Source organism: Falco peregrinus, chromosome 11 (genome assembly GCF_023634155.1).
Source record: "Falco peregrinus isolate bFalPer1 chromosome 11, bFalPer1.pri, whole genome shotgun sequence".
Classification (NCBI taxonomy): domain Eukaryota; kingdom Metazoa; phylum Chordata; class Aves; order Falconiformes; family Falconidae; genus Falco; species Falco peregrinus.
The window spans coordinates 8,196,297-8,214,471 of record NC_073731.1 but is presented as its reverse complement, the minus strand read 5'-3'; the positions used below and the strand labels follow the sequence as shown (position 1 = coordinate 8,214,471).

Here is an 18,175-nt window from a genome sequence, read left to right as displayed (position 1 = left end):
ACACCGGTTGAGATTTAATTCATAAAGATTTAACCCAGCCAGCAAACATCAGAGAAAGTTCAGAAAGGTATGACAACTCATAAAAGCCAGCGATATGCAATTTATTTCCCTAGAAAAGATTCACAATGTAATATATCTTATATTGCAATGTGAACAGAACAAATAATAATTTTTAAGATTACCATTAAGTAAATGCTCAAGCTAACTTCAGTCTACAAGAAATGTGTGTTCTTGGTTTATAACTTCAACTTAGGTAGTCATCTTTTAGGAAAGGTTTAGCAACAGAAAATGAAAAATTCATTTACCTGTAACTATCCCAATTTAAAATAATTCTCCCCCCTTGCACTGATGTCTTTCTGTGACAAACCACGGGAAGTCATGAGTCATGCTATGATACACATATTTGTTATCACAGTTTTCTTTACCAAAACTACTAACTCAACTTGTTATATTTGTTTTCATCTGTGCTATGAACCAATCTCTAAGTCCTAATTGGCAGGCATTACTAGGAGTTGATAAGCACGGCAACTTTGAAAAACTAAGGCTGCAAAACTGTTTCCTTGAATACGGACTGCATGTACTTGTATTTCGTGTGTATAGATTTTCAGATATAAGAAATAAATATTTCATCAGAAAACAACACTAAAGTACCAGTCATATTACCTCAATTATATTATTCAAATTACTGTGGTTTTACACTGTACAGGCTGAAAAGATAACGTGATGACATCATATTGGAATAATATTAAAAACATCTCAGGTAAGGGTATATATTTTGTAGCTAATTACTGATCATTGCTGTTTCTTTATATGTAGCTAGACTTACTGTATCTTTTTTTTTTGTAATGCATGTGGCTCCAAGTGACTCCTAGCAATACAGGGAAAACATATTTAACGAGCTGGCAAACAAGGCTCATGAAAGCATGCCCCTTGTGTTTATTTTTCAGAACTACTTTCCAATATATTTACTTATATCCTAAAAAGATACTATGCTGTAAATAAATACTTTTTTTTTAACCCAGTTAAGTATTATGATGCCCATCTAATACACAGAATAATTTATGCTTTTAATTTTTCGTTTCTTTTATATAAGCTATGTAAATATAAAACCCCCGATGTTCAAAATAATTTTTAATATGGTATTTGAAAAAGGGACTGCTTTCAAGTAAAAAAGCAGATACAAATTTAATACTATACTTTGTTCTTTGCATAGGTAAAATAAAGAAAAATTTTAAAACCCAAATAGGATACCGAAATGCCTCAGAATTATCAGGTGAAAAATGCCAAGTCACAGGGACCTTATAAACACCACGTAGCGCTAAGATGCAGCATCATGCATCCTTTTCTTCACCATCAAATTGTGAGGGGGAAAAAAAACCAACCAAACAGTAGTGACAAATCACTGTCTTCCAGACAGCCCCTTCCATATATTTTTAGGCATCACGGAGGGTACCCTCCAGCATGGAAAGCTGTGAATAAGCAACTTCTAATTTCAGCAGAATTTGACTCCACTTCTGGTGATGGAGAGAGTCACTGCAGTCCATGTCAAAAAAAAAAAAAAAAGTACCCTGTTGCAACTATTGTTTTCCATTACTGCTATTGCTGTGAATCTCATGAGTCTTAACAGGGATTGCACCTTCACAGCACACAAAGACCATCCTTTACAGAGCAAATTCAAGCCCTCCCAAAGAGCTTACAAACTGCTGACAAGATCACAGGGTCAATGAAAGGAACTAAAGTAGAAGGACAACGATGAGTTTGGGCAGAGCCTGATGGCCACAGCCCACCAGCTCTGTGAGCTTTGTTAGGAATTTGTATGTATCATCAACTTTTACTATGAATTTCCATCACAAAAAACTGCTATTCAGATAATGACAAGCATCTTATACACTTGACTCTGGACAGCTGAGATTTGCATGCAAATAAGAATCCCTCTAGTCTATTTTTACTTTTTTTTCTTTTTCAATCAAAATGAAGACTTTTTTTCCCCAGTACAATTTCCTCTGTACAGAAACATCAAATGTTCCCTTCCCCTGCACTTCATGGTGTAGACTTTCCAGCAATCCATAGATTTTATGAGCTGTCTCATAAAACTACTAGCATTGTGGTCCACTGTCTGACAGATTTGTATTTTGTCCTTACCTAATGAGACAGTTCCCCAATTATCAAGCCAACAGAATTTGTTTCTAAAAAGTTTCGTTCTTTCAAGCACAGGGTGATTGACAAATTATCACACATTAAACCCATCACACAAACTTGCAGCATTTATTCTTGAACGAGCCATCTCCTTTTTTATTCCACCAGTTCAGGTTTGGGTGTTGGTTTTTTTTTTTCAAAACATACAGTTAGTTTCATGAAAGCCAGCAGAAATAACTAATCTTTCTCCCTCTTCCGATCACAAAACCAACATGTTGCAGACCCACTATAAAAATAACATCACAGAACAACAACATGGGGAACTGAGACTCCCCAGTAATGCCATCTGTTCACTAAGCACCACTTATTTCTGTACACTATCTAGACAGCTGTTTCTGGTCTGGCAGGAGATGGACCAGGTGGGTGTATGGGTTATAAGTGGCTTTTGTCCTCTATTGATACTACCTGGTGCACTATCTAAGCCCCAGGATCCTGAGACCTGTCTGTTGGTAGAAGTTCAAGTACTTGCTCAGTTTGGGGCTCTACCTGTCCCAGTCTGTACTCAAAACACTTCTGAACACCTAGGATGGGGCGGGGGGAGACAAAGAGGGGAAATATCCCTATTCAGAAGTCATCATATCATACTTTAAGAATGAAGAATCACATCAGGTCACACCATCAACACCGCTACCACAAATTTCTGTGTGGTACCTGCTACGAAACATTCATGACTGATCAATCCATCTCATCAAGCTGTTCCTGTCACTCCCGGCCATAGAAAACAGACACTGTAATATGCGTCAGGCATCAAATACACCAAATCCACTTGCTAGTAGGAAATATATACTGAATATAGAACCATACAGTAGCAGAAATAAAAATTTAAATGGATTATTAAACAAAAAGAAGTATACACAAGTCTCAGAATGCTACTGCACGTGTTATACGTGCACCCTAAACTAATTACCTTCTCAGCACCTGTACAATACCCTCCACGGTAAGAAGGAAGAGTAGCCAGATAGCAGGAGAAACAGAAAGCATTTATCTCACTAGGAAAACCATCTGCAATGGCACACTGGCAGGGTGGAAAACACAAATAGGCAAGGAGAAAAAGAAAAAAAATAATATTTTGCAACTATGTGATCAAAAACCAATAAAAAAACAACATCAAGCTCAACTTTTTTTTAAAGTCATTCTGTTTGCATACAAAGCAACCTGCCCGCCTCTGCACTGTGCAGCCAGCTCCCGCAGAGACTGGGCTACCTGCCCATTCCCCACGGCTGCAACAGCCTCGCTGCCTCAGCCCAACCTTTTGGCTTCCAGGCAGCACGAAGAACCTGAGTTTCAACAAACACTGGTAACGGCCCACACAAATACTGGTGAAGCCTAAACTTCCCCAGACAATTTTCCCAACACTTTACTATCCTTCCAACTAGGAAATCTCTCATAATGTCCAACTTAAAACTCCTCCTACAAATCCTGACTGTTACGTCCTGTCCTTTTACTCTTTGATAGCCTTCTACGCATTAATAGATTTTTTTTTTAGTCTTCCCCTGCTGACCTCTAGTCTCATATTCTCTAGGCTTAGAAAAAAACTTTTCTATCACTCTACTCTCAGTGCTGTTTCTATCCCCATGACCATCCCTGGCTGGAACACCATTTACAGTTCCCCACACTGAACACCAAGTCCGCTTAGCACTACAGAAGTAGTGCCACACATAACTTCGCAGATCTTTGCTGTCAGTTGTCACCCTACAGCTGCTCCTTTCTTGGGTTTCCCCACAACAGGGAATGTTGTCAATTCACTTTCAGTGCATGACCCGCTACAAACTCCAGCTTATTCTCCGAGGAGCCTCTGCCTAGGGCTATGATCTTTCCTCAACCTCTCTCAGTTGAATGAGCCAACAGTTTACACTTGATCTTGCTGAATCCCTCTCACTTCATGAAACCCTTATCGAAGAAACAGGATTGTCAGTCTGACAAGATCGTTTTGGAAGCAATGGCTGGGAGCACATGCAACACAAAGCAGCAGGTTCACCTTGGGTTAACAAAAGCATGGCCAGCTATAGTAATTCCTTTAACCAGGAGGAAAGATCACAATCTCCTCATCTGATGCATATGTAAAAAGCCAACGTGGTAACTAAGCAAACTTCAAAACTTAATGTAGATAAATATTTTTTAAAGACTTTATCTGAAAAATATCCAAGAGAAGAAGGAAGTTAATAAGCAAAGAAGACCAAGCTGGCGAGAAAACAAAGTTTGAAAATGTAAGATCAGTCATATCATAGCTTACAAGTTAAGTAAGTGTTTCAAAGAAACAAGCTACGCGGATTTATGATGCTGTGGAAATTTTCTTCCAAAGAAACCCTTCTGACTGGTGGGTATGAATCTGTATCAGAAAACCAGATGACAGAATAAAGTCAACCTTGAGGAATTTCAGACTTATATCTCATTGCTATGGCAACATTCTCAGAAAGAAATAACTTTCCTTAAACATAAAAAAAAAAAAAAAAAAAATTGCTTTACCTTTCCCTAAACATAACTCTTATCATGAGAGAACAAGCCAGGTAAAGGCAAGACTTTAAAACAATCTGTTAGAGCAACGTGTTCTAGTACACCATACTATGTACCATTCTACAATTCAAGTGAAATTCTTCTTTCATTAATTTTAAAATTTAGAACAAGAGGAGCTAAGAACACTCTGGGTTTGAACTTAGTATTGGAAATTCAAGTCCATAAATAATAATTGAAGATTCAGGCATCACAGAAGCTAAGTGTGCCTCCACTCAAACTAAGCTCAGAGAAACAGTGCAGCCTACCAGAGGTACAACACCCCTTTAAAGGTTAATACAAATACCAAGAATACCAGTGCGCAGCTGCAAAATCTATTTTTAAAACCCCAATTACAGGTGGGGATACATATTGAATACAATTAAAAAGACAATTTTGTTATTTTTAAGTGCTATAAATGGATAAGTGGCAAGTATCTTTCTCAAATTATTTTTATATGACACACTGAATAAGTCTCCAGTTGTGCTTCTGTACAATTGAGTCATACTAGTATTGGTATTAACTTTGACGGTCCCCAAACAACAACTAAAAGTAAGTGACCCTAGTTTGCAAAAACCACCTACAAAAAGGATACGAGTTGAAACTCCCTGTTTATTAACTTAACATTTATATGGAAGGAAAACTTCTCTAATAAAGCCTCAAATAATATTTTAAAAGCAGTACATACATATACACAGCCCATAACATACATTCTGTACACTGGTTTAAGACCCTAGAAATGGAGGCACAATGTGGATTTCAAAAAGCATGTCCCGATCTTATTTAGGATACTTTTGCAATAACCCCAACCAAAAGGCAGCGTAAACTGTGTGCGCAGCAGGGACCCACTTTATGCAGAGTCAAGAGACAACTTACTCTCCCAGCAATATCCCACCGTTACAGGTCACTAGCCATCCCACTGCCACCTGACAGCTTTTCCACTCGACCTGAAGATGAGCAATACAGCCCTTGAATATGTCCTTCTACTTCTGAGATATTTCTTTCTGAGATGGCCTTTTGCCTTTACACGCTGCAGACAGAAGGCGCAGGGTGGCTGCGCTGACAGGTCCAGCGAAGAGGCTTTCCCTGGAGCAGGACCACCTTTTGTCATTCATAGCACAAACATCCTGGCAGAAAGACAGGCTCATATTTTTGGTGTGTGTTTTTTGATGCAACAGCAAACTAATCTAATAAGACTCTACAACAACATGAACTCTTTCCTAGATGACAATAAGAAACCGATGGAAAAAAAAAAAATAATCTGTATTTTGTGTTTAACTCTGTTAATATATTTGTTGGTGATAAGCAGGCCTCGTGCAACTCACAAAGCCACACTCTTTGAGGATTTCCTCCAGCCCCACAAGTTAGCCATAAATCTCCCTAGAGGTGGAGGTCAGAGAGCATGGTCTGAAGAAATGCTTCTTGTTAAAGCTTTACAATTCATCCCCTGTCAACATGAAGCAATCCTGAAGACTGCGATGCTGAGGACAGTCCTGAACAACAGCAGAGCTGTAGTCCTCAAATAAAACTTCTGCGTTCCCGTCACCCCAGCAGAGGACAGCTGCCCAGCCTCCGGGTGAGACATCAGCACCGACTTCCCTTCTCTGCAGACCTGCTACAACCCTTTTGATTTGGATCCCACCCACAAGAATGCACAGCATCTTTTTTTTGTTTTCTGTGTAGTTCATAAGGTCTCTGTTCAACTGCAATCCCAGCTTCACCTGACATCAACAGATTGAGATTTTTTTCTAACCACAAGGAAAGTCTGAATGAAGTACGTGATGTTCAGAAAAGTCCCAGGATATCTGATAACTTCAAAGCAACGTATGCAAAGATAACCAGGACAGGAGGTCCTCTGAAAAAGTCAGAGCGCACAAAGTAAATAATTTCTTACAATGTGTAAACAGGGGACCAGTTTAATCCCTGAAAACAGTGATTACAACTCCCCCACTCTGCCTGATAACCTAACAATCATTAATTGGCCTGTAAGATTTTTCTTTCTTTCTCTTATTTAGAAAACCAGTACAGGATAACAGAAAAAGCACCTACTGGACTATTTTTCCCATTTCTTCTTTCGGTGAAGATTTGCTATCTATAAGGTATTCCCAGTGTTTCAGGCAGTGGCAATTTAATTGATGCAGAATAGCAATTGCTACTAGTGTGTTAAAGAGACCAACACCAAAATACAATTTTTTTACAGTATTAGAAAATTATCCTGAACATTTAAGAAACTTAATTTGCTTAAATGTCGACTATTTGCTCCTAAAATAAACTCCTTGTATTATCTTAAATACTTTTCTCCTGTTGCTCTGTCCAACTTGAGCAGAGATAAACAGAAACAATGTCCCAAGTATCCTCTTGACCAGGCAGAGGATTGTATAAATATGACTCATTCAACAGGAAAGCCTCACGGGGCACCAATGACCACACAGCAGTCAAAGCAGCTCAAGTGTCCTACAGCGGGCACAGCTACACAAACAAACGCGAAGGAAAAAGTGATGCACGTTTTCAGGAATGCCAGATAACAAGGACAAACACAAAGATAAACCTTACACTGGTAACCCTAAAGGTAGATGGAGTAGATGACCTGTGAGAGAAACTCCTGTATGAAAATAATTGATATGGCATTTGAAAGCTCCTATTGAGAGCAAAAGGTTTGAGAAAACGGGTGCAGGGACAAATGTCGGGAGCTGTTTGATTCTTCTGAACAATCCTGCAGAGAATTAAATTCACTCCTGAAGCTCTTCTTTCTGCCTTAATGGCTATGCAAATCCTCGCCCATGGCTGGGCTGCTGGTGAATTACGAACCTTGGCAATCATGCTGACTGGTATTTAATTTTATTTCCTTACCTGATCTCTGGGTTTATCGATTGCATTTTTTTTTTAACGTACCTTGACATTGTAACATTTTCAGATGAGATCTGAGTCATCCCCCATGAGCTAGCAGAGAGTTCCTCTTGTCCATAACCGGACACCATCTACACCATTTAACTGCCATTTTGTCATACACACAATAACATTCTTCTCTCCCCCCCTCCATAAAGCTGCTCTTAAAGTACTGTGTAAATTGAGATGCATTGCTTCCCTTCCTCAGTATGCAAAATATTCTACACAAGCATATATACGCACGAGTTCTGATCTATTCCGAGTCTTACTTCTGTTCTCCCCAGCCCATTTTGAATGGAAACTACAACCTCTCTGAAATCCATCATTTCTCTGTAGGCAACTCAACAATATGTAATACTGAAACAAAACAAGTGACTGCTGTAAGGATATCTAATTTGAAGCTTATTATTCAAGACCATTTCCTCATTATGCTGGTTTTCCAGCACAGCTCTCCCTTCCACTGCTTGTGCACTGGGTTATTTTACCCCACCATATGCTACTTCATCTTTCCCATGCCGAGTTACACTGTAGCTGTCAGCTCTGGTTCTGACCTATCTTCCACTGAAGTGGAGGCAAAAACTCCCTTCTGGTGCTGTAGCGGATGCTGGATGAGGTTATATTCACAGTCTCTGTAATCAATTGTCATCATATATCTTTGTCCTTTTCTAGTGTTTGCAACACTGCCTAATGTAGTATCATTTGTAAATGTAATTAATGAGCTGTTTATGTACTCTTCAAAAATCATTAAGATGTTAAATTAAACTGCATTTAGCAGTGCACCCTGAGTCACTCTGCACACTTCTGTCCAACTTGATACACTGCCATTCATCATTACTCTTCATTCGTAATGCCTCCAGCAATTCTAATTCCTATGACACAATTCATGTTAAAAACAGTTTGAAATGTGGGATTTTTTCTTTTTGCATTAATTTCTAGACTTGTTGTCCTTTCTGTTTTGAAGATAAGCAGCACACTCATGTTGCTACAATCTTTTAATGTCTTTCTACTTCCTTCTCATTTACTACAACTGCTAGCACTCTGATGCTTTCCAGTTTAGTTACTTCTTTTAGTATACTACAACTTGCTATGATCAGTACATATTTATTTACATGTCGTAAGTATCCTGCTTTTCCTGTTTTACTCAGTACCTATTTTAAAATTCCTCATTTTCCTCTTTCCCAGAGTTATTTCATCTTCTTGTTAAAGAGGCAATCAAAATACACCTTCAATCAGCACAACTAATTTTCTTTTCTTCATTTTACAGAGGTACCCCCTCCCCACCTTCAATTTTTCATTGTCTTCTCCCTATTCCAAATACATCTGTTGCCGTAATCCAGACTGCACTCAGATGCTGTCTATTTGAGTGCTTCTGGTCTCTCTGCAAGCCTCAGAAGTCTGTAGATACTTTTATTCATTTCCTTCCCTTTCCTCCTATTGTCTACTGTAGTGGATCTTGTGAAACCCACATGCACTTTGTATTCTTTTCTCCAGACTCACAGTAATCTACTGCTCCTTAATTGAATGAATTATACATTTTACTTTGCTCCAGGCTTGATTTGTTCATTAGGGTTGGCACTCAAGTAGCCTTCACTTCCCAAAGCATCACTGAAATCACTGGACTTAAGGCTTTTCAGAACAGCCCATGATCTGTCATGTGGACCTTAAAATCCATATTGCTTGCTAAGCTTCTTAATGCTGGTATGAATGAATGGCTCTTGGCTCCTGTTCAGCTTGTGCAGCTGTGTTCTGCAAGTCTGGGTGTCGAGTATTTTTTATCTCGAACAGGTGCAGAGTCAACAGCTCTTAACCAACAAGGAAATAATCCGTGGACGATTTCTCCCGTGGCCATTTTTTCTTACTAAAGTATCAGGCTAGTTTTCATGAAACCCGTTAGTACGACCACTCGTTATTACCAGTTAAATACCAGGCTACCATCTAGCATGTCCTAAAGTTACAGAATCCCTATAGACGTATAGGTTACCAGCACTGAACAATACCCACTGCAGTTTTTTCTTCGTTATTTCAATATTCTTTTTTACACCATTTCATTATTGATTTCTTTTTTCTTTTCTTCCCTGCCTCTTGTTAGGAACTTTATTCTCATTAACCTGATTGCCTCAGAAGCAGCACGTCACTGCTCACAGACTAAAGGCAGGAAACAAGGATAAATGTAGGAGCAAGAGCATAGAGATCTTACTGGCTCTGAGAATCACATCAGGACAGAAACATCCTTGTGTGTTTAAACAATCCCAGAAAGGAGTTCAAAACATGTCCCCCCACCTCAGGTTTGCTTTCAGTTCTAACTTTTGTGCCTAGCATAAAAAGAATGAAAACAAAACAAACAACAAAAAACCCCACAAACAATAACCGACAACAGCAACAAAACCCAAGCAACAACAACTGCATTGGGTACCACCTCCCTCTTGTGGCTGGCTAATGACAGAGATGGCTCACTGGGCACCATTTTGAGAAGTCCAGAGGATTTAATTAGCCAAAAAACGTGTGAAGAGCACAGTTTACACCAACAAGAAAATAAGATAAGGAATATACATCAGGTTTGACTCCGAAGGGCACATCTAACCCCGGCTCAAAGCCCTACACCTGTCCTGCTCCTCTTGTCAAAAAGCTTTATTTTCCATTTGCAGCTATTCACATTAATGGCTTTCCTTTAACAAGTACTTCAGCCTGCTATAGCACCACTGAGCCAACTAACAATTTTTTAAGTGTGTGTTTTCCAAGCTGCCAAACATATGTGTTATCACACAACCAGCGAAATGACCCAGAAGGTGTGAAGTCAGGCCCAGGTGATCACTTCCTTCTTGGTTAAACATATAGGGAGCTAACCTATGGATAAAGCCTTCAGCTACAACAGCCTGAGCTACAGAATCAAGGCTCCAGTGCTGGAGAGGGAACAGCCCCTCTTCTCTACTGACGGAAAATGTAGGTTTTTGAGGCACAAAAATGTAATGTATTTCCCAAAATCAAAGACCCTTTGTAATTCCATTGAATATCATATAACAGGCTATTTTATGACTGCTTTTGGTGGGGGGTGTGCTATAAACAGCACCACTTGACTGATACCTTTATTTTTAGGTAGAAACTTTAACAAACAGAACAACAAATTAATCACTTCTCAGCTATTTTGCAGGCAATACTGCATTTAATTATCCTCCTGGCCAGTGACTTCTAATAATTTTTTAATAAATAGTACAATAAATATTATTTTAAAATAGTATATTAATTATACATATTTATGTACATATATTATATCTTATATTGTATCACATAATAAAAATATTTTTTAATAAGTAGTATAAGAATGAGCCATGGGAACAGCTCCCTCCTTTTCTTAATGAGACAGTTGTTTGTACTGCTACGCTACCAGGCCAACTTTCCCTACCTCCTACAATAAGCTTATCCCTTTCTTCCAGCGACTGCTTTTGCCAAATGATATTTAATTTCTTGCTTTTCACATCACATACAGCAAGATATCCTTCTGGAAGTCTACCATTATAATTATTCTGCAGCAAGAAAACAAAGATCCAAATTAGAAAAAATAACGTGTTCTCATACAGTACTTACAATTGATCTGATGTTGTTTTCTTTTGCCAGTTTCAGAGAGGATTTATAGCAGTTTGCCAAGTTTTCTTTATGAGTGTCAGTGAGATGGCCTCTTGCAATCGGCCCAACAGTATGGATCACATCTGCAGGAAATAAAAAATAAGATTAAAAAAAATCAGAGATCCTATGCCTGGTTTTATTACTTATGTCATGACTGCCAAATACTACATTGCAAGTCAATCCATTCTGGTGCTGTACCTAGACACAAAGGAAATGTTTGTAACTGCAAATCATATAAACAGCTACATCTGTGATAATGAAGAGTGAAATTAATAAAGCCTAAATTTTGAAGTATATGGAATAAAGTAAAAAATTACAAAGACGCACTAAACACTTGTTATATGTGTACTGCAATCCACATGCAGAACACGTGAAAAGTTTTCATAAATACCATAAACCTTTAGGGCTTTACAACTATAAATACCGTACAGCTTTGAAACAGTTGTTCTCACCCCCTGAAGATCCACTCATGGGGAAAGTAACTACACAAAACCTCAGCACACTGATGGTGATGCACAGGTCTTCTTTTTTGTCTAATATTTTGTCTTTTCTCAGAAACTATTTTAAGAAAAGTTGTGACCTATGAACGTGATAGTTATTAAAAGTATGTGCTGTCCTCTCACATCAGACCAAATGGAATATCATGCAACAAAACAAAATATTCTGTTTGAAGAAACTTGTAATGAACAAGAAGAAAAAGTGCAGTCAAGGAATCTCTTAGGTATGATGCCTCCAGACTCATCAAAATCAGATGCCGCAATCAAGGTCTTTAAAGTGCTATTAAAAAAATTTCAGGAAAAATCCCGGAGCAAAAAACCCTTGAAATCTACACACTAAAAAATGTAATGATTTTTTATTTTTTTAAATTTACTTTTAAGTACCCCTGCCCCCAGCTCCCTCAACTAGTAGGGAAGCACATTTGCTTTTCAAACATTATTTTCATTCTCCTATACCACATGTAAACACAGTAGAATGAGCTTTTGTGACAGGTACTTTTTTTTTTTTTTCCCTTCCCTTATCATCCCCTACAACACACAGCAGCAATGAAGAGTGGCACTATTTTTTGCAGCATTGCCGCAAACAGGGATTAGGCAAGTGCTTGCAATTACAGTGCCGCTGGACCCATTGGTTAGGTTGTTTCTGTCCCATATGGGACACGTTTCCAAGCAACATCTGCTGTTGTTACACTCCAGAATATTTTAGTTTACTCACCAGCCCTACAGAATTCACACTGTTATTCTTTGTCTAAGCTGTCTTTGATTATTTCTCTCCAATCTATACCAAAGTGAAAATGGACAAATTAACATTAAAACATATGCTGTCTTTTTTTTATTTTATTTATTATTTATTTTATTCCTGACATCACCTGTCAAGCGCTGGTCTCTACTACTGAAAAGGCGAGTTATGTGCTGAGGCATAACGCTTTGAAAATTTCCAACATTTTTATTTACTTTAGCCAGAAAGTATTGATAATTCAGCAATAAAGCCATGTCGGAAGGGTCCCAGCCCCCAGAAAATGAAACTCGCAGGAGCTCAAACCTCCTAACTGCTACAGAAAACTACCCTAACGAGACGTAATTAAAAGGTTAACTATTCTTCATTTTGATCATAGTAATTTTCTCTAGTTGTGGGAACAAGATGGATGGATTGGATAATTTCTGCTGAATGTCACAGCTGCCAGACAGGGACTCCAGCAAACCCTCCCTACAGCTTTTCAGGTAAGGGAACCAGGAAAGTAGGTGTTAATTACCCACTGATGAGCAGGATGATAGCAGGTGATTGAAACAAGCAGAATGGCTTCACCCAGGAGCTCAGAAAACAAGGTTTGTGTTTGGCTTTTGTTGTTGGGTTTTTTTCCATGCACATTTTAGTTGCTATAATAAACTTAGAACTATTAAGACAGAGAAAAAGAAATAGCATTACTAGTTTAAAATTTGCTGCTTCTTGCAGAGATAAGGTGTGTGCATACATCCATTAGGAAAGACCATAATTTCAGACCATGACTACAGCAGTTTCCTTCAGGTTGAAGCTTTCCAAGAAAGGTTTCCATCTGGAAGTGTTGGCACTTGCCTGTTGGCAACTTCAGAGAAAGAAAAGGCTTCTCTTGACTTTTTTTGTTTCTTGCTCTTTGTTTTTGAAAAAGGTAAGCTGCAATTACTGAGCCAGGGGGAAGGAATATACCTGTGAACCCGGTCTCAGACAAGGTCATTCTACATTTATAGACACTAAGATCAGAGGTACCATGATGTATTTCAAATTCACAGCACCCACCAGCCAAGAAGCAAAGGAACGACTATAAAAACAACTTAAAAAGAAAGTGTAAAGAGATGAATAATAAAAAAAAAAGGAATCATAAAAGGTTTCCCTCTTTCTGCTAAGGCTGAGTTAACTTGCATTTCAAGGTACAGCTGCTTAAAAGCTGAAGCTTAATAGCTTAAATTATTAATTTATTACATCACAACAAGGAGGTCTGGGGAACAGCCCAAGCACCAAATTCTTGCTTGGATCTTTCTGTATGAAACTCTCCCCTTAGTATCATTTCTAGATGCATTTCACTCATTACACGTTTAACTCTATTCCTTTAGTCTTCCATTATTAAACGCTAATTTTAAAAACTCTCAGCTCAATAAAGTGGGAAATGTTTTTCTTGTCATCTTTGTTTCAGAACTTCCCGATTTAGCATTTTCACAGTGCCTCGTTAGCAACCCTCTGTTGCTGCACCAGATGCTTCATGTAAATAGGTAACTTTTAATGCAGTTCCTGAGTTTTATGTTTTAATTTTTACAAGCCCATCGTAGTTGGCTCTTTAGACAGGACACTGAAAACTGTTATGAACTGGTTTATAAAATATCAAAACTATTGTAATTGTTTACAGCATGTCATCGACAAAAATAGTTTTTCTTGAGTACATTATTATTGTGAAACACATGACAGAGCAAGATTTTATTGGCAGAGCAGCATCATTACTACGACAGTGTTTCATGGTCAGCAGAGGAATAGGGAAGGATTAATTTTACTGTTGTACTTTGTCAATAAAATCAGTGTATCCCTACATTGCCTAAACCATACGTTATTCTGCGCAAGCTATTCCACAATACGTTAAGATTTGCAGGCACACAAAACCCTTTGAGACTGTACAGGCAAAAAAGCAAACTAGAAAATAAAACAGCTCTCCCCCCACCCCATGCAGTTAATATATGAGGATCAGGCTTCACGGGCTGAAGCACAGCCATTTATTTTTAATATATCTACGAAGACCGTGTCAATCTGCCAGGCTGTCTGACACAACAAAGTTTCCTTTCTGCTCGCACATTTCCCCCTCACCCAGCCGCACAGAAGTGGAGAAATTTGTATGCTATGGGGCTGGGGGAGGGAGAAGGGTGGGTGTGCTGGAGGGAAGTGATCTACAGGCATCTGTCTGCAAGAAAATTAAGGGGCAGAACCGTTGCCCTGCTGCTGCTCCAGCCACCCGCTACAGTCGCCAGCTCCAAATGCAAAGCTCCAGCACCACTGGCAAGGACAAACACGGACGCACAAGCCCTGCTTATCACCTTCCACACCAGTCTGCCCATGGCGAGAACCAGCATCCACCCTAGAGAACTGCACAGCCTTTCTGAAGCAAACAACTTCCAGGCTGGGCTTCAAGAGCTGTGAAGGACCATCACAGGATGTGTGCAGGGATGAGTTTCACCGCAGGAGAAGGCAAACCGAGTGCAGAGGGCAATGCAGATGGGAGTACCAGCCACGGGGATGGGCACGACAACAGGCTGAAGATACACTGTGCATGCAGAGGCACAACAGCATGAGACGGAGGAAGGTCTCATCACCTAAAGGTTTTTAAACTGGGGGAAATGCAGAGAAACTCCAAAAATATTTAGTCTGGCTAGGAAAGCATGGTAGACGTATCTGCTACCAAACAGTTCCCGCTCCTTCTTGGAGCTACTGCATCCCTTTGCTGTTTGAACACTTCTTGATGATGTCAATAAGGAGCAAGGAACATAAACGTTTCCCCAAGATGTCCCCTAATATATTTTTTTATTCTTCAAAACCAGCTAAAACCTGGTACAGTCAGCTCAGAGAATGCCACGCTCATCATTTGTACTATTCTGATTTTTACGTTAAACGAAGCTGCCGGCACTGCTTTGAAGCTTCTGATTTACTATGGTCAGTCTTCCAGCCAAGAACATTGATAAGAAACTTCATTAAAAAGAAAGTTGTGATCCATGTGTTCGTAAATCACCTTCTCTGTGTACACAGAGCAGAGCGCTTGCTTACGTTTTTAAGAGTACACCAAGGTGGAGAGCCCCAAAGGAAGGTATATTTTCATCTGTGATTTGGGCCACAGTACGGATCAAAGTGCTTATAATTCTAATTAAGCTGCTTAGTTTTAAAGTTATATTTATAAGGAAAGGAGATTGTCTTTGGAAACGTTTCTTGGGGGGGGGGGGGGGCGGGGGGATAAAAAAATAAAGTAGGCATGGTCAAAAGGAAGCATCAGCCTTGATTGATATTGCACAACCGTGTTTTGGAGCTCCTTTAGGGCTGAAGCAACATTTTACTTTCACACCAGCTTTTCTAAGACTTGCGTTGCAACACATGCTTGACCCAAAGACAGCTTATAGGAACTACTGCTATTTTCAGCCATTTAACTTCCAGGCATTAGGTTAGAAACTCCGGCAGCCGAAGCAAGGCCCATGACAGTCACACCCCGATTTGCATCTGAGCACCCTCTGTATCATCTCTACTTGGTTTTGTTCATCTTTTTCCCTGCGGCACTATAATGAAAGCAGACAACTGAATCTTGTGTAAACCACAAACTAATCTGCAAGTATATAACAAGCACTTGGGCATTTAAAACATATTTGTCACTACTTAGCCACCAGTGAAAATAAATACAATTTGCGCATTTAATCAACACTTCAAAAGCACAGCAACTCCTTCCTCAAACTCCCATGCAGGCCAGTCAAAAATGAAACCACCTCCGCTGCAGCATACAAAATCTAGGTGTAAAACGGCCAGTGAGGCTTCTTTTCTCTGGTCTTTTATTGAAGAAATCGGTCCATACATCTGAACGTGCTCTTTGTCACACAAGTTGTTATCTACACTGCTACAGAGAAAGGGCAGAGTTACCTGGGCAAAGACAAAACACAACTTCAATTTATAAAAGGATGATAAGAAGTGACTGTGCCTCAAAAACCAGCCAGGACTGATGTAATTGACTCTTCCCTTGTTCTTCATAAAAGTGACACTAGATGGCAAAAATATTAGCATAACGAGTCCTTCCAAACACCTGAAAAAGTACAAATAACTTTCATTTCTTCCCTTACAGACAGGAGTGTGGCACATTCACACCGTTAATGAACCAGCAGACCACAGCTAGAATCAATTACACATTTCTCTCATTCATCCCATTCACGCATTCATAGCCATAATCGGCCCATCTAGCAAACTGCATAATGAAGCTGTACCCTGTCAATCACAGCAGGAACCGTATGAATTTTAAGAAGGAAGCTACTGCACTGCGTGTGCCATTGAATAAAATAAAAAACTGACAAAAACTGAGAGCGTTTGGGATCCATTTGTAAATCTTATCAGTTGACTTATACAATAAACACCCACCATATTGGTGCTGAAAAAGGATAGCTGTGGTTCGATTGATAGGAAATGGAATTACCTCCAGATATTTGTACACATTGAATATCCCTGTTCTTTAGGAATGCATGTAGCCTAACGCTTTGGTATACAAATTTGCTCTGCTTATTAATTTTCTATTTCTAGTTACATGCACTTGCACATAAAATGTGCGTTTTCAGTGTTTAACAAACAACTGTTAATTTAAGTTCAGCTTAAATGAATCCCCTAGGACCACAGCCTAATTTATTTACTAATATGTGTCTCCAAAAGTAGATTAGCAGTGTTGAATATTTTAAATGCAAGACAACATCTTCCATAGATCATGCAAAGCTGAGTAAGACTACGTATGACACAGCTCCTGAGTTCAGAGGTATTTTTGTTTTATATAGATAGATGTTGCATTTATCAGCAGTTAAAGAGACAGGGGTTTTGGGCTTGAAGCAATAAGCACCGCTCATACTGATGTTTGTACCTCTCATAGGTGCCTTCAGTGATCCAATCAGCTGTTTTGGGCGAATCAAAAGAAATGTTTCATTAGCCATAAAGGCTATGCTATCTAGAAGTCATTCATGCGAAATATTTTAAGCCATTTTTCACCTAAATAGCCTTGTCTGCCAAAGAAAAGGTAAAGAATATGTTTATTGTAAATGATTAACGAGCATCCCTCTTTGTGGGTTAGGTATGTATTTTAAGTATGAGACAGCAGAGACAGTCAGAAAAAAATATTCCCAAAGGGAGAGGCAAAGGATCTGCTGAACCAGAGAGTTTCTCCGAGGAGCCACAGAAGCCTGCCCTCAATAGCCAGCATTTAGCAGTGAGCCATCGCCCAGCATCCGCGGGAAGCTAAAAAACACAGAGAGCTTATTCGCAATGGTTATACCGCCGCCTCAACAGCCGGCCAGAGAATTAAGTCACACAAGTCAAAGCCCAAGCCTTTTTGGCACTTGTGCTTGTCGTAAAATACAAGGCCCAAGTATGCCCATGTAATCCCAGAGCAGCTCCCCCCCTTCAATGAACTTACAGCATCATTCTGCCATCAGGGCCTCACCATTAACGTCAGAAACAAAAGTAGGCTCTGTTCAGGCAGGAGAAGCAAGTGGTGCAATTAAGAGACACTATACTATATCCCAGAGTAATAGGTTTTACAAAGTAATTTAGTACGACGATGACAGATGTCAAAGCAGCAACTAGACAGACGGCCCCACAACTTCAATGGAAATAATTGCCTACATGTAAAGCTAAAAGGCAACGGCTCCATTTGGGATGTTCATGTGATACCAATAGATGTGAAATGAACACAACGTGACTTAACATGAAATTATGACATCCATGACTTGCTATTTCTGTT

General features: G+C 39.3%; 1 protein-coding gene across 3 annotated transcripts in view; it reads right to left on the bottom strand.

Annotated features, from left to right (window-relative positions):
• MACROD2 (mono-ADP ribosylhydrolase 2) overlaps positions 1-18,175 on the bottom strand; it is an 892,420-nt gene that overhangs the window by 360,016 nt on the left and 514,229 nt on the right. For all 3 annotated transcript variants that reach the window (XM_055816691.1, XM_055816689.1, XM_055816690.1), the window contains exon 6: positions 11,155-11,276. In XM_055816691.1, coding sequence (XP_055672666.1) covers positions 11,155-11,276 — 122 coding nt within the window. The remainder of the gene's footprint in view (positions 1-11,154; positions 11,277-18,175) is intronic.